The sequence below is a fragment of the Arvicanthis niloticus genome, chromosome 12 (genome assembly GCF_011762505.2).
Source record: "Arvicanthis niloticus isolate mArvNil1 chromosome 12, mArvNil1.pat.X, whole genome shotgun sequence".
Classification (NCBI taxonomy): domain Eukaryota; kingdom Metazoa; phylum Chordata; class Mammalia; order Rodentia; family Muridae; genus Arvicanthis; species Arvicanthis niloticus.
In genome coordinates, this window is record NC_047669.1 from 34,535,996 (window position 1) to 34,553,484 (window position 17,489).

Sequence of the window (17,489 nt, forward strand, 5' to 3'; positions counted from 1 at the left end):
TCCAGGTTTGTTTACTCTGTTGGTCTTCCTGTGAAGTTCATATCCCCTTCAGGGCCTTCAATCCTTCCCCCAACTCTCCCATGAGTGTCCCCAACCTCTGTTCAATGTTTGGCTGTGGGTATTTGCATCTGTCTTAGTCAGCAGCTGGGTAGAGCCTCTCAGAAGGTTACGCTAGGCTCCTGTTAGAGTATCACTTAGAGTATCAGAGATTGGTGCTTGCCCATTGGAAGGGTCTTGAGTTGGGCCAATTATTCGTTGGCCATTTCTTCAGTCTCTGCTCCATCTTTGTCCTTTTATTTCTTTTAGACAGGACGAACGAAGTTTGGGTTGAAAGTTCTGTGAGAGGGTTGGTGTCATATCCTTCCACTAAGGGTACTGCCAGGCTATAAGAGGTTGCCTCTTCAAGTTCCATATCCCCATTGTTAGATATCTCCACTAAGGTTATGCACATTGACCCCAGGAAACTGCTCCCCCAGCTCAGGTCTCTGGGACTTCCTAAAGATTCCCCCATTTCCCTACCTTCAATAGCTGAAGATTTCTATTCATTCTGCTGGCCCTCTGGCCCTCTCTTCTGTGTCTCCCCACACCTGATCCTGACACCCCATCTCCTCCTTCTTCCCACTACCATGCAGTTCCCTCTCTCCATCTGCCTCCTATGACTATTTTATTCCCCCTTCTAAATGAGATTCAATCATCCTTGCTTGAGCTTTCCTTGTTTAGCTTTTTTGGTTTTGTGGGGTGCATTATGGGTATCCTGAACTTTATGGCTAATATCCACTTATCAAGGGAGTACATACCCTGCATGTCATTTTGGGTGTAGGTTACCTCACTTAAGATGATATTTTCTGGTTGCAGCCTTTTACCTGCACAATTTATGATGTCCTTGTTTTTAATAGCTGAGTAATTAGTATTTCATTGTGTAAATAAACAACATTTTCTGTATTCATTCTGTGGTTGAGGGGCATCTGGATTGCTTTCAGTTTCTGGCTATTAGGAAGCTGCTATGAACATAGTGGAGAACATGTTTATGCAGTATGGATGAGCATCTTTTGGGTATATGTGTAAGAGCAGTATAGCTGGGTCTTCAGGTAGAACTATTTCCAATTTTTTGAGAAACCACCAGATTAATTTCCCGAGTAGTTGTACCAGTTTGCAATCCTACCAGCAATGGGAGAGTGTTCCCCTTGTTCCACATCCTCACCAGCAAATGCTGTCTCTTGAGTTTTTTTTTTTTTTTTCTTAGCCATTCTGATTGGTGTAAGATGGGATCTCAGGGTCGTGTTGATTTGCATTTCCCTGATGAAAAAGGATGTTGAACATTTCTGTAAGTGCTTCTTGGCTATTTGGGATTCCTCTGTTGAGAAATCTCTGTACCCTATTTTTAAATTGGGTAATTTGGTTTGCTGTGACATAACTTTTTAAATTCTTTATATATTTTGGATGTTAGCCTTCTGTCAGGTGTAGGGTTAGTAAAATCTTTTCCTAATCTCTAGGCTGCTGTTTTGTCCTATTGACAGTGTCTTTTGCCTTACAGAAGCTTTTCAGTTTCATGAGGTCTTATTTATCAATTGTTGATCTTAGAGCCTAAACCATAGGTGTTCTGTTCAGGAAATTGTCTCCTGTACCAGTGCATTTAAGGCTATTTCCCACTTTCTCTTCTATTAGATTTAGTGTACCTAGGGATTGCTTCGTTGGTCAGAACTAAATGATCTTTATCTCCTCTTATTTGATTTGGGTTGCAGTTTATTTTGTAAGACATTAGACTAGTACCACCTGTTTTACTTTTTTTCTTTCTTTTTTGTTTGTTTGTTTTGTTTTTTGTTTTTTCAAGACAGGGTTTCTCTGTGTAGCCCTGGTTGTCCTGGACCTTACTCTGTAGACCAGGCTAGCCTCAAACTCAGAAATCCGCCTGCCTCTGATTCCCAAGTGCTGGGATTAAAGGCCTGTGCCACCACTGCCCGGCCACCTGTTTTGTTTTGTTTTTTTTCCCTTAGTTCCATTTGCTTAGAATTTTTATCCTTTCATTCTAAGGTAGTCTTTTCCCATGAAGATTACATATGTTTCTTGTAGATAACATAAATATGGATCTTCTTTTCAGATCTGATTGGCTGTCTCCTGTCTTTTGATTGTGGAATTGATTGGTGGATTGCTTATAGTCAGACTCAATATTGAAATGTGTGCTTTAATTGCTGTCATTTTCATGAATTTTATACTGTTTGTTACCTTGGTCATACTAAGTCATCCTTTGCAAAGAAGCTATTCTGGAATCTTAGCTACTTCAAGGTGCTCATCTTTTTCTTCTGTGTAAAATACTCTTCCACTATTCTCTAAGGAGCTGATTCTTTGGTCAGAAACGTCTTTAGTCATTTTTTTATCATAGAAAAATTTCATTTTCCTTTAATTTTGATAGATAGCTTTAATGGTGGGTAGTAATAACATTGGCTGATAGTTATGTTCTTTCTAACCTTGAATTTGTTGCTGTAATCTCTTCTGGCTTTCAAAGATTCCATTGAGAAATCAGCTGTTGTTCTGATGGACATGCTTTTATAGGTGGCTTGCTTCTTCTCTCTTCAAGGTTTTAATACCTTTTGTATTGGTTTTTAATATTTTAATATGACATGAAGATTTTCTCTTGTGATTCTGCCTATCTGATATTCCGTTTGTCTCTTGTTCCTGAGTTGGCATCTCTTTCCTTAGATTTGAGAAGTTTCTTCTATGATTTCATTGAATATATATTCTATGCCTTTAAACTGGAATTAATTTTCTTCCATGGCTATAAATTCATGTCTTTGGGTCTTTTCCCCCATGGTGTTCTGCAGATTCTGAATGTTCCACTAACGCATTTTAAAAACCTTATCATTTCCCTTGATTGAATGATCCAATTTCTCTACCTAGCTTTTAAGCTCTGATATTTTATCTTCTATCTCATCTCTTCTGTTGATCGTGCTTCCACTGGGATTTTTTAGACTTATGGATACTTTTATTTCCAGGTTCAGTTTGGATTTTCTTCAATATTTTTAGTATTTCTATCTCTTGTATTTTCTTGAACTCCAATCAGGAGTTTATTCATATCCACTTTAAATTTGTTCAGGTATTTGTTGATTTCATCTTTGAATTCTTGAAACTTTTTGAAAATTCATTTGAAATGTGTGCCTTAAGTTCGTTAAAGTTGGTCTCACTAAGGACAACTATTATTGTGTTGATAATTTGGGGAAGTGACACATAGATTTTTAAAAAATTATCATTGCTGTGTTTTTACAATGCAAACTGAGCATCTGGGTTAGATTATTATTAGGTATATTTTTCAAGAGTTTCTTATCCATCAAGGTGAAGTCCCCTGGTAGAGCACCAGGCCTAGGCTAATACTGAGGGGTAGAGCCTGTGGTAATTGGTATCTTCCAGGGTGGTGTAAGCCACTGGAGAATGTCCTGAAGATGAACAGTCTGGGCAGCTTGGGAGCATGGTGTGTGTGGGAGGGCTGAGAGGAATGATTCTCCTCCTGAATCCTCTAGCCTGAAGCATGGTACAGGTGCCACCTGAATAGTCTATTCATTTCTTGTAAAAGCAGGTGGCACTTTGGGGACCCCAGGGAGGAAAAGAGGAGTGGCATATGTAGTGTCCTAGTATAGTCTCTTAGGGGACAGCAGGCAGGGTTTTGGATAATCTAGTTATGAAGAACTAGACACCTTACTATGCAGTGATTTTTGAGCTCAGTCCTGAGAAAGGCTGGAAGGAGTTGAGAAGTCCTGGAAACATGAAAGTGAAGGTTCTACCTGGTACTGCAGATCGTATAAATTCAATGTAAGGTATGTATGCTTCATTTGATTTTTAAATCTTTATAAAATAGCTCAAAGGTAATCAGTTTCCTTCTTGGGCCACTCAATTTGCAGCTACCCACCAGGCTTCCCTAGGGCTTGTGCTTCTGGGTAGGTTCTCTTCCTTACTCCTTAAGGCACCCACGAGCCTTCCTAACTTACACTGAGTCTATATGGGCTGCAGTGGCAAGGTACAATGAGCACTGGAGAGGTGGCTCAGCTATAAAAGTCTCAGCTCTTAACAAAAGTAGCTTTAAAGGAGAATCATGAACCTAAAGTTAGCTGCATGTTTGAAATACACAATTGATATTGATATGCATACATATATATTATGTATATAATATACATATATGTGTAAGAAACTATTAGCACATGTACCCCATACATCCATTGAAGAGTTCCCCAGGGTCTTTTTCAATTCCTCTTTCTTTCCCTTTTTTATTGTTGGAACCCTTCTACCCTCATCCATATATAAATATGATAATTGAGTTGCACTTTCTATAGTTTTATAATCCACAACTTCATATGCTGCATTCTCCTTTGGTCTGGCTAAATGTTTTGATTCTTTAATGTTTTAATTTATTTCTTTATTTGATGAATAATAACTTATTCTATGGATAAACAATAGTTTTATTATCACATTCAGCATTCGGCATGTTTGCAAATAAAGCTGTTGATGAGCATTCCTGCAAGCCGGTTTTGCAGTCCCTGAGATTTGTATTTTCACAAAGCAAATCGTCACTTCAATGGGTAATAAACAGAAAGACAAGACCAGATTAAAAAAAACAAACAAAAAATTAACCACAGGAACTGGGATCAAGTGTTAGGCAGTATTCTAACAAGTCTGTTGATCTGTTTGTTGACAGCTGTCTTAGCTTTGTCCTGCATCATGTTTCCCAATGAAATGAATCATGTCAGAAGTTATAACCCACCAGTAGTACAATGGTTGCAATTTGTCTGATTTGTAAATCCCTTGACCGAAGTGTCCTGTAAGTGATCATAAGAAGTAACAGGACTAATGTTTCCTGGTTGCTAATCTCAGACTTGGTTGTTCCCTAGCTGTGAACATCGGGTCTATTGTACTTATAATTTTATAGATAGTTTTTCTCTCCCGACCCTCTCTTATGAATCTAAGCCAAGTGCCTATAATCACACTTTATCTACTTTTCTCTGCCAACCACCACCATTTTGTGCTGCTGCAATTGAGTCTGCTTTTGGATTTGGCCAACTTGGTGATCTCTTGGGAGGCGTTAACACGTGACTGCCTAGTTAACAAAGGGCAAAATATTGATGACAGAGATTTGCATCTAGAATATAGAATTGATTTTGGCATCTTTACAAGTACCTCATAAACTGTAAGAGTAGCCTGGATTTTGGTCAATTGCTTCCTCAGGTGTTTTATATTTCTCTAAGCTGTTTAACCAAAATGTTTCCATTATAGACATGCTTCTGGTGTCCACAAATCCCTCTGACTTTCATGTTTGCTCCTGTGGAGTGGTTGCTGTGGAGAACCTGGATGATGCTAAGGAATTTCTGGCCACAGAAGTAAGACATGGTAGTTGTAGAAGTTAATTCTGGTGAAGGCAGTGAGAAGTGAAACTAACATCATACCACATCATCTTCGGGTCTGAGGACCTGGCCTTGCTCCTCTTGAATGTGCAGCTTGCTTCTCTCCAAAGTTTACTAACAGAAGGACACATATTTTCAGTAAAGTGGTTTTATTAAAGCTGAAGAAATGTCGACAAATTTCAACTTAATAGTAAACTTTTTTTTTACTCTAAAGTCTAAATTCTGCTTTTCTATATAGAGTTGCTTTGATATTGTTATTTATTTATAATTACCCTGTAAGACTATGTGGTCTATAGAGTTTGACTTTTCAATTTCATTTTATAAGCATTTTAGATAAAACTCAATATATTTTTTTTTTTTGGTCAGGCATTTGTTCCATTGTTTATTGAACCATTCTTCCAAACTAGATTTATCCTGTCAATATGTATTCTGTGTATTACATTCACTCAGTCTTAGATTTATATAAATGAAGTTATTGAAAAAGAATATGGAATATAGATTCTTCCACCCTGTCTTTGTATGCATTCTAAATTAGTTACTATAATAACTACACTCTTCTGGGGCTACATGCAGTGTCTTTTTAGGATGCAGGATAGAGTGATGTTGTCATGGGGTTAGAAAACTCCTAGAGACCATCTGAATTCTATCCAGTTGTAATTAGCTGAATATTATTTTTTTCTGAATCTGTTCTCACTTCCCGTTGTTGGATTTGGGATTGAGGTCTGGGCTTTTAAAGCCAACGGTCACAATGACTTCATTTCTGCAGCTCTGTGAGGAACAGTCTCACTCCTCCAGTACACAGAGATAAGCAAATTTACATGAGCCAGAGCAGTGTTTAATCACTTCACAGCAGTCAAACAATTCTGGGGAGACGGTGAGGAGTCATGTTGCCAAGTTAATCATTTTAGGAAACTAGGTCAGAGACAAAGAGTTACTGAAATGGCTGCTTAGCACAAAATGGAGCTGCCCTTAACCATCAAAGGATAATGTGCTTTTCTTAACACCTTTCACCAATTTCTAAAATGAACGGGCTCTGGAATAAAAGCAGTTGAAATGTGGGACCAGCCACCCAACAGAATCAGTGACAGCTTCTATAACCATGAAAGACAAAATAATGAACCTCCTGTAGCCACTTGGTGACCTGTTGCTGGAAAAGAGAAGGGAGTAGCAGGGTGTTGAAGAAAACTGCTGAAGCTACTGGACACTAAATAAGCCAAGTCCCAAGCTTTCCTAATTCCCTTCTAAAGGACTGCGCAGATTCCTGGTAGCTAAGTGCCAACAAAGCCTATTTGTACGCTTTGAGCCCAGCTGTATCTGGGCCTGCGGTGTTGTGCCTCTAATTCCTGCAGCCCACAGTCTAGTGAAAGGTTGTGTGACACATGGCAGGGTGAGGTGCCTACTGGAGCCATCAGGCAACGGGAGGCTCAGCCAGCCATCTCTTTCGCTTCTCACAGAAAGCCATAGACATCTTGGGACTTCTTCCTGATGAGAAGTTCGGGTGCTATAAGCTCCTTGGAGCCATCATGCACGTTGGAAACCTGAAGTTTAGACAGAATCCCAGAGAAGAGCAGCTGGAGGCTGATGGCACAGAACGTAAGACTTTACAAATAAACAGCTCATAATTCTGTTCAAATCCTGTTTTCCAAGCTCACCTTATTTTATTTGCATTCATTTGATCTCTTTTTAATTTGTTTATTGGTTTTAGAGAATTTTGAAAATAATCAATACCATTTTCTTTAATTATTGTTACTTATTTGATTTTTTTTCATGTGGTACTACTGGGATTAAATTTAGGGCTTCATTCTTATTAGGCACTCGCTCTACACCCAGCCCTCTATTATTGTTGCTAAAAAGTTTTATCTCGCTCATTATTCTATAGTATCTTCCTTTCACAGCACAAGAAGCATTTCTCCATTAATTTATGGTAATGTCAGTGGATTTTTTTTGAGCATTTGTGGAATATACTTTTAGCTTATGGACTATTAAGAAAAAGGATGGAGAAAATTGTCATAAAATTTATTGGCTTGTATAAGGAGTGGTAATTGGGGTGGTCTGAGCAAATTTAGAGTTCCAAAATCAAATTGACTATATCCTGTCAAAACTACAATGCTTCAAGTACTCCTCCTGCCTCACCCCCAATAAAATAAATAGAATTCTAGCATGAATGAGAAAGGGGCTCTTGAGCACCCTGCCCTTAGTGCGGGCCATCGGCAGTAGACAGTTGATGAGGGAGACTCACTTTTTGGGGGGATGTAGCACCAAATGGCTCAGAGGGTATATTTTAATAATAATAATAATAATAATAATAATAATAATAATAATAATAATAAAAAATTTAAAAGGATTGTTGGGTTTCAGTGGGCTTGGAGGGATATGCATTAAAATATATATTAAATATGCATTAAAATATATGTATGAAAACTCCACACAATAAATAAAAATAACATGAAAAACTATGTACTTAATTGATTAGAAAACATATTATAATCAATCATCTCTCTAGATTAATATAGAAACAAAATATCACAATTATAAAAAAAGTACAATGTTGCAACAATTACACTGAATTTGAAATTTCCATGTAAGAGAAGCTATATCTAACTTTCAAAAAAGAGTAGTTTAGTTTTACATTTTTAATTGTGATATTTACATAACAAAATTAATCATTCCAGTCATATCTGTGCTTCTCTCTGAAATTAAGTATATTCACATTATTATTTTCTGTCTCATTAAAAATTATATCATGTTTAGCTTCCTTTATTCTTTTTCTTCTGCCACTGAAAACCATAGTTATAATTTCTATCTCTATGATTTGACTAGTCTGGGGACTTTATGTAAGTAGAACCACACGATATTTCTATCTGGTTTGTATCTGGTTTACTTCACTAAGCACCCTGTCTTCAAGGTTGATGTGTATTGTAGTATGTATCTGGATTTCATTTCTTTGAAACATTAATTAATATTCTGTTATATGTATTCATATTGTTTTCTGTATCCATTAATCAGTTGATTCAGATCCAGGTTGCTTCCACTATTTGGCTGTTCTGAAAGAATGTTAGTGTAAGAGTATCAGTTTTATTCCGTTTATTTAATTCTTTTGTGTATCTCTCTGTAAGTGGAATTTCTAGATTAAATGCTAACTTTATGCTGTGCTTTTAAGGAGCAGCCACATTGTTTCCCCAGTGGCTTTATCTTATAGTGCCACACAATACACAAAGGCTCTCATTCAAATCTGTGCCAGCACTTATCTTGCTTTTAATTTTATAATGACTATTGTGATGGAAATAAAGTAGTGTCATGTTACTATTTTGATCTGACTTCTCCTCCTGACTAGCGGTGTTGAGCATCATTGTGTGTGTGTTTGAAATTAATGTTTGTTAAGTCCCTTTTCTCAGTTTGTGTGGCTGTGCTGGGTTTCCTTTTATTGTCTAACCAAGAAGTAGGAATATTTTTGTTCTTGAGAATTACATGTGTGAACAAGATATCATCATCCTGGCTCTGAGAGATAAAGGTCAAACAAATATGTATCAGGCGATAATTCAGTGAAAATACAACAGAATGAAAGAATAAGGTATATGATGATATGGATGGGTTTGGTGTAGATAACCTAGTCATGTGGTCCCTTCAGAAATGACAGCTTCGAACACAGATGTAGATGAAAACGGGATAATGATATGAAGATCTGTAATCTTCATATGTTGTACCACATAGGCTTTTATGTCAACTTATTTTGCTCTGTTGCTTTTTTCATTCTTTGACACAAGGGGGTTGTTATTATTGGCCTGTTATTGGTTTCTGAGATTGAGCTCTCACCATGTAACTGGTTAAATTTTTTGGCTCAAGTGTCCCCCTGTTTGAGCCTTCCAAGTAACTGGGACTACAGCTGTGTACCACTAAGGTTAGTAAGAAAAAGCCTTTGTCTTGTTTTAAACATCTTTATTTATTAGCATATATTAATTGTATAAGTGTCTAGGTTTTATTATGACATATTCATATATTGAAGAGTTGTTCTTATTACAGAACCCATACATATTTACTAATAAGCCAAAAATAATATTGCAAATAACTAATCTTATCCATTCTTTCTGATGACAACATTTTTTTTGTTCTTTTGAAGTGTCTTCATTTTCCCTACCTGTACCTGCTTTAGGACTAAAAAAATACTTTCTATATTAAAATAGACTTTGTGCATGTTTTCTCTAGTGTTAGGGACTGTCTGTAAATATAATTTTATCTACAAAGTTAATTCAGGTTCTCAGTCTGTCATCTTACCTTAAAAGTTAAAGGCAACATAACATCCATTATTCTAGGGTTACTTCTTAATCACTTCAGAGAGCACTTGGATTTATCTCAGATGTTTACATTATAAAACACATATGCACTCTGCTTTTTGGATATGTGTAGAGAGAGAGTAGTAAAGAACAAAAAAGAAACATACAGCAGTAACACACACCTAAACATAAATTATTTTACTTGTATTAAATTCTTAAAGCTCTTCAACAAAAGGAAATATAATTCTATAAGTAAATGTCCATCTGATCTTTATAAAAAAATCTATAAATATAGTATTTGTAGTATTTATAAAAACAATTTCACCATTTTCTCACGTCCTCATAAATGAAGCCTTGTCATAGGATATATCAGCCTTCATTTCTCTTTCATGTCATTTCTGGTTTATAAACATATCATATCTTGTTTGTTTGCATTACTTGATGTGCATTTTCTACATTTGACTACTATAATAATATTACTAGAAATACTATGTAATTTTTTTATAATAAGTATCTTCATTTCTCTTAGATACATGTTCAAGAGAGAAATTGCTGGGTACTACAGTGACTCCCTGTTTAACCTCTAAAAAATTGTCAGACTATTTTCTGCAAAGGCCATGCCACACATGTATCTTCTTCACCAATGCCTGTTACTTCCTTTCAACAAGAGCCATTCTTAGGGACCTTTAAATATTGCTTCAGTATGGTTCGACATGTACCTACAAGTAGTAGATTCTTTCATTTAGCATTCAACTATTTGTTTCAAAACTGAAATTTATATTTTTACACTGATATAAATGTACTTCTGTCTTCTGAGCAGTGTATTTGGCTACATAGAATGATTTCAACAGTGTGGCAATTTTACTCTTTGCCTCCTCCCTACCCTTTTCTTCACTCCTTTATTGATATCTTTCCTTTCTTTCGTGACCAGATGCTGACAAAGCCGCTTTCCTCATGGGCATTAACACTTCTGAGTTGTTAAAAGGACTGATATATCCTAGAATCAAAATTGGTAATGAATATGTTACCAGAAGTCAAAATCTACAACAGGTAAGGTAACATTTGAGAACATTGTGAATGTGTGACCATGTAATTATTTTACACATATCATAGTTACATATTTTTAACAACTGACAATGTTAGCAATAAGAGCTTCTGTGGAGGTAGTGAAGAGGGCTATTGTGGTGAGTACTTCAAATGTTCTTAAGAAAGACATATGCTAAGAGACTATGCTGAACATTTTTACACTTCTCCCTTAGGTAACACTTTACTTGTTTATATCTTGGTTGTCCAGCTAAGAAACTCTCAGAACCATAGAATATTGATGTGAATCATCTCGGAGCTGAAACACTTTTACATTTTCACTTTCTTAGTGTAATTGACATGTGGTTACGTTAGTGGAGAAGAGGTTTCAGTATGTGTGTTGAAGATAGTGTTGGAAGGAACAAGAAATTGAAAACATACATGAAAGACAGAGGTCTATGCTGATTTAGTTTGGTATAAATGGCAAATGGTCTGAGAATGGCTGATTTTAGGCTTTTCCTTATGCAGTAAATATGTCCAGGGCTGCTGAGTGCTGAGACAATTTAAGTATACCAGCACATTTAAGAATAATTTATGTCTGTCTTACATGTTAGTCAGTATGGTACAGGCTATGCTGCAGAAATGCAAAGACACCAAAATCTCAGTGGGAACAAAATTTTGTTTTCTTACCCAAACCAAGCTTAGTACCTATCATAAGAAATTCTTGCACTGCATTCTTCTGTTACTTTAGACCCACAGCCTGTGAAGTTGTGAACAGGGATAAAAAGGCATTTGAGAAGGAAAGTTCTCTTACTTCAACTTTGGGCAGTGGTGTTAGTACTTTGATTCATGTCCAATGATGAGAATTTGTCAGATTGTTTCCTCACTATAGGAGAGGTGATAAATGTGGTTCTTCTAGAAAGAGAAATGGTACAGTGAAGTCATAACCTCATCTCTGTCACCTATAACACTCACATATTCATGCATATACACATACACACATATGCACACATACACACACATATACACACATGTGCACACACTCTCAGCACACATACATGCACACACATACACATATACATGCACATATATATATATATACACCTACACACATTCACACACATACATTTACACACATTTACACACAAGAACACACATAAACACACATTTACATACATGAACATACACATACACACCCTAGTATTAGACATTGTGTACACTTAGGAGTCACTCAGGTGGCAGGGGATTAGGAATCAGGATTCAAGATCATCTTTGGATGAATTAGTTTGAGGCTACCCCCATACACACCCCAAAAAAGCAAAATACAAAAACAATAACTAAAATCCACTACATATAGTTGATAGACTGGATAGATGAAGGTTATACCAGGTTTGAAGATCATGAAATTACCTTCTGCCTCACTGCGAAAATTAGGACAGTGGCAGAGTTTACAAGGGGTAAGGAAAATGTCTCATCTACTTTAAACTACGAATACTTTCTTTAAACCTAAGTCTAATAGTGAAAATGATGGTTTTGTAACTGTTTGTTTAGCTTATGCATCTGGAGATATACCTCGGTAGTAGAACACTTGCCTAGCATAGGTTTAATTGTCAATGCCAATACACACACACACACACACACACACACACACACACACACACAGAGAGAGAGAGAGAGAGAGAGAGAGAGAGAGAGAGAGAGAGAGAGAGAGAGAGAGAGAGAAATGTTTATCTTTTTCCAGTCTTATGCTACTCAGTAGCAAGCGGACCAGAAATATTTTATGACATTTTATTTGAGGAAACATTTAAGGTAACCTTGGTGACCTGTAAGGCCATGGATTATGTTTAGCATTTAGCATAGTGCTCTGTAAGCTGACAGGTGCTCTATAAATGTTAAAATAATTAACTTGCTTGGCAGTTGAGTCCAGAAGTATTTGTGCTACTTCCTAGCATTAGGGTTAGACACGTTTGTCATTGTCATTGTTTCTTCGACATCCACCATAACATGAACGTGTAATATGCAGTGACTATAGGTTAGGATCTTTCTTCTTATACAACCAATGAGCCTGCATGAAGACTGTAATTAAATAGCGACCTCCTAAAATAATGAACTACAGGGGATTAATTTGCAACTCCAGGTTTTACTCTAATAGAACTAGTTAAGAAAGCTAGTATGTTATTTTTCTAAATTAAAAAACAAACTACCTCATCCTCTTGGGGACAGCAAAGGAGAATTTTCTTAGCCTCAACATGACAGAAAAATCTGTGCCGGTAATATTTTTCCCTGAGGTTATTCTTGATCCAGGAAGGTGAGGAGCACACATAGAATGAAAATAATAAACATCTGGAAGTCAAAATTAGAGTCTCCAAGAACAGTACTGGGCTGGAACTGCTAGGAAGGCAGGTGAGCTGCTAACGGTCATTCAGTTTATCAACCAGCAGCATCAGCAGTAGCCAAGCATGTTCTAGAGATTATAGGTGTTTAATATTAAATATTAGCACTTTAGAAACTTTATTTGACACAGTTCATTAAAAGAAAGAAGTGGCCTAATATTTATTTGATAATAAGGGAGACTTTATTTAAAACTATTGTAATAGAGAAGTTGCAACAGAAACGTGACTTTGGACTCAACTCCACATGCAGCCATGGCAACTAGAAATTTATAGGTCAAGAATGGGGAAAGAGGGTGAATGAAAGCACATTTCTAAGAGAAGACATTATATAAAGGGGACCATGGTTGAACTGAATTAACACACTTCTTGCTAAAGGACAGGTTATGAATTTGTACGTGACATGAGGAAAGGACACATTATCAGGTATTAAGGGTAGAAAAGTCTTCATTAAATGATGTAAAAGGATTATCTAGCAACTGGTTAAAGTGAATGTGGGAATAATATTACTCTTCAGATTCAGTACATTTGGGGTGGGGCCTGGGTCCTGATATCTTTTTGTGTTTTTTTTTTAATTATTTCCTCCAGATGATGTTGATGCTGATAGCAGGTCTTGAAACCACAAAGTTCAGAACCAGGTTCTGGAGTATATCATCAAAACATACCTTGAAATATTTAGTTTATTGTTAATAAAAACATCATTTCTCTTATCTACACATTTGATAAGGAGGCACAGTGTTAACATTTTCATAATCTTCTCATTTCCCCAACCCAATCTTGCTCTTTTTTCTTCCTTTTTCTCCTCGTATTCACCAGAATTCTAAGACCATAGAAAACTAATAAACATACACTGGTTTGACTAGAAGATGTTTGTAGATACACAATGCCCATGATTAAATCAAACATTATTGCAGAAACATGCTAAAGATTTGCTTTTATTGTTTGCGTGTCTGAATCTGTATGTGGGGTGAGCATGTGAGACTAGACAAGGGATTTGAATCCCCTGGAACTGGAGTTCCAAGCAGTTATGAACTGCCTGGGTACTGGAAGAGTAGCAAGCTGTCTTAAACCATTGGACCATCTCTCCACACCCCCTTTCCAAAGATTTATTTTTATAAGTTTTGAAGAAAAAAATTAAATACAATTTCTAGGTAACCTATGCAGTTGGTGCACTGTCTAAGTCAATATATGAAAGGATGTTTAAGTGGCTAGTGGCACGCATGAACCAGGTCCTGGACTCCAAGGTGAAAAGCCACTTCTTCATTGGTATTCTTGACATCAGTGGTTTTGAAATAATTGATGTAAGTATACATGGTAAGAGTAGAATCAATGTATATTTTGTGATTAGAAAACTCGAGTTGAGAAATGTAACCATAGTAAAACATGATCAAAGCATGCAATGAATAATTGTACTTAATATCAATGGGCATGCAAATGTAGAAAGAGGAATGTGTTGAATATCATACAGGGTTTCATTCCTAGACAACAATTATAGGCAACTAATGATTGCTCAAAGAAGGAGAATTAATTTCTTCCAGGGATGAACTTGTTATAGTTTGTCCATACAGAATAGGTGGTTAGCCATGAAACCACCATATATACATACATATACGCATATATGTATACATATATACAGCCATATATACAAAAGCAACAAAAACAGACTCAGCAGGTTGTAATAAATTTGTGCATACATATTCACACATATGTATGTATTTAACAATAATAATTAGAAAAACAGAGGCTATCAACTTGAGAGTGGGGGTACATGGGAAGGGTTGAATGGAGGAAAAGGAGAAGGAAAACTTATATAATTCTATTTCAATTAGAATATAGTTACAAAAGAAAACCAAATTTACAAATAAAAAGAATCATTATACCTAAATTCTAAGGGCTATCTTGATTAGAGAATAGCTACAATTAGTTACAATTAGAATCATTTATTATTATTACAATTAGTGTTAACTATCTAATTTCTTAACCCATATTTAAGACAAAGTAAATAGAGGTCTTTAATGAATTTTTAATCATAATTCAATTGAGCATTATTTTTCTGCAATGATCATTTGCTTGTAGATAAATCAGAAGGAGACAGGAATTTAGCTGAGCACTTTTAATTGTTAAGTATTCTTGCCATCATGTGATGACAACTATGATTTTTTTCTTGTTAACAAGTATTCTTGCAAGTGGAATTTTTAACTCTCCTCCCTGCCTATTTATAGTACAATAGTCTTGAGCAACTCTGCATCAATTTTACCAATGAAAAGTTACAACAGTTTTTCAATGAACAACTGTTTATTCTGGAGCAAGAAGAATACAGGAAAGAAGGCCTTGACTGGGTATCCATTGACTATGGTCTGAATTTGCAAGCCTGCATAGATCTTATTGAGAAGGTACAGTATACATGTATTTGTCCTCCCTGTGATTTTTATTTACAAATTATCACAGCTTACTATGCTGATCCATCTCAGGAAGAGGCCTTTGTCAGCAGATGCGAAACAGATCTGGAAGGCTCCATCCATTTTCTCCTGGTGGCTTTTGTGTTCAAGATTCATAACATTGCAGCCAAACTTTCCTGTCAGCTGCCATACTCCATCATGTGTAACACAGCCTGTCTGTACACTTATAGCTTATGCATGGTCTCCACTGTAAAAATGCAAGGGGGATTGTTTAAAGTCAAATGGACAAGCTCTGTTTCTCTCAAGGGAAAGACAGAGATGAAAATGTGAACTCTGCAGCACCTGCTTCATTAACAATGAACATACCCATATCTGGGAAAGCTTAAGGAAAACATGCAGATAAATAGCTGATATAAATTCATAAAGTTGATACCAAGCAGAATATTATTTGTTCATTTAATTGGGCTAGTACCAATTAGTTTAAGTAATTTGTGACAGTCTTTTCCTGGCTTGTTAAATTAGCTGTAGTGTATGGTTTCTGAATTGTGTGAGGCCTCCTTCTCTGCTATATGCTATGGGGTTTGGTAGAAGGGTTCATGGTCTTTTTTCTGCTTCTTTGTCTATAAGAACAAACCTTGTTACATGGTAGTAACTTGTGCCTTTTTTGGTTTTTATCAGGAATTGCAGTCTATTTGAAGACAAGTCTAAACAGGCCAAAACCTTTGTCTTCCTGAAAGTTCTTCAGATACTCTAACCTTTGATTGTCACCAACCCTGTCAGGAAGGATGCAGAAATTAAATAAATGCAATGTTTGTGCAGATAATATAAGATTTTAGATAAAAAATTCTATTATTCTTAAAAGGAACAAACATCACATTGATTTACTTTGGTCAGTGAACTTCCCAATGGGAAGGGAAGGTTGAATAAAAAAATTGAATTTCTTAGATCCCTATAAACTTGTTAAAATAATAGTAATAAAATAACCATATTGTGGTGAATTGTGTGTGTGTATGTGTGTTGGTGCGTGTATGTTTCTATGTCTGTGTTGGTTTATGTGTATATGTTTGTGTTTGTGTGTGCATTTGTGTGTATTGGTGTGTGTTGGTATGTGTGTATATGTGTGTGTTGGTGTGTGTCTTTGTGTGTGTATATGTGTATACACCCATGTGTGTTGGTTTTCTAACTGGAGATAAAAAGGAGCTTCAGACTGGCAGAGGGAAAGAAAGACTTCATTTTTAGCAACTGTCACTTCTGTCACCAGCTGACACTGCTGATAATAAGACTCTATTTTCAAATAGAAAGGAGGGACGTAGAGATTGTTCAGACCATGGTAGGTCAATGTCATTGACTCTCATTTGACCTGAGGTTATTGCCTCATTTATTCTGGCCTCGAATCCTCCAAGTTATATTCTAGTAATGTTGATGTAATTTCCTGTTGATTTTCTACTGGTTTGATAAAATGTGAAAAAATATTGACCAGGTGATAGAAAGCAAAGATAAGTCTTCAGCTACTTCAAAGAACTCAGGTCAGTTAAATAGCAATAACTCTCTTGAAAAATACAGTATTTTGAGAAGATCCAGTATATTGATTTGGAGAGAAAATTGTTTATATAATAGTAAAATGTGGTTCTTGTTAGGGAATGACTTATGGAAAAATTTAAATGCAAATAACTGTAGTACTTCAATATATGTAAAATATGTTGTATTGTACATATGTTGCATATTTATAGGCAGAAGAATTTTCTTTTTTTCCTCCCCAATTAATTTCCCTATGCTTTCAGAGACAGGTAAACTGTGGTCTTCCATCTCTACTTCCTTCAGATTTTCATCCATGAACGTGAGATAATGAGGTCAATGCAGTAAGGGTCATGCAACACAACGTGGAGTCAGGCAGACTCATTCTTTGTCCCTGCCATTGGCAGTTTAGTTTCACTATCAGCTGGGTAGTTCAGTGGAACTGCGATGAAACCTATGTCAATTCCCTGCACTGCATGAGTATTTCCTTATTTCTTTGTGACTGTT

The 17,489-nt window shown here is 36.2% G+C and overlaps 1 protein-coding gene across 1 annotated transcript in view; it reads left to right on the top strand.

Moving 5' to 3' along the window:
• Positions 1–17,489, top strand: part of Myh15 (myosin heavy chain 15) — a 117,137-nt gene that overhangs the window by 21,300 nt on the left and 78,348 nt on the right. Inside the window, exons 10-14 of the mRNA XM_034514859.2 lie at positions 5,257–5,360; positions 6,839–6,977; positions 10,587–10,705; positions 14,220–14,369; positions 15,291–15,461. Of these exons, the coding sequence (XP_034370750.1) occupies positions 5,257–5,360; positions 6,839–6,977; positions 10,587–10,705; positions 14,220–14,369; positions 15,291–15,461 (683 nt within the window). The remainder of the gene's footprint in view (positions 1–5,256; positions 5,361–6,838; positions 6,978–10,586; positions 10,706–14,219; positions 14,370–15,290; positions 15,462–17,489) is intronic.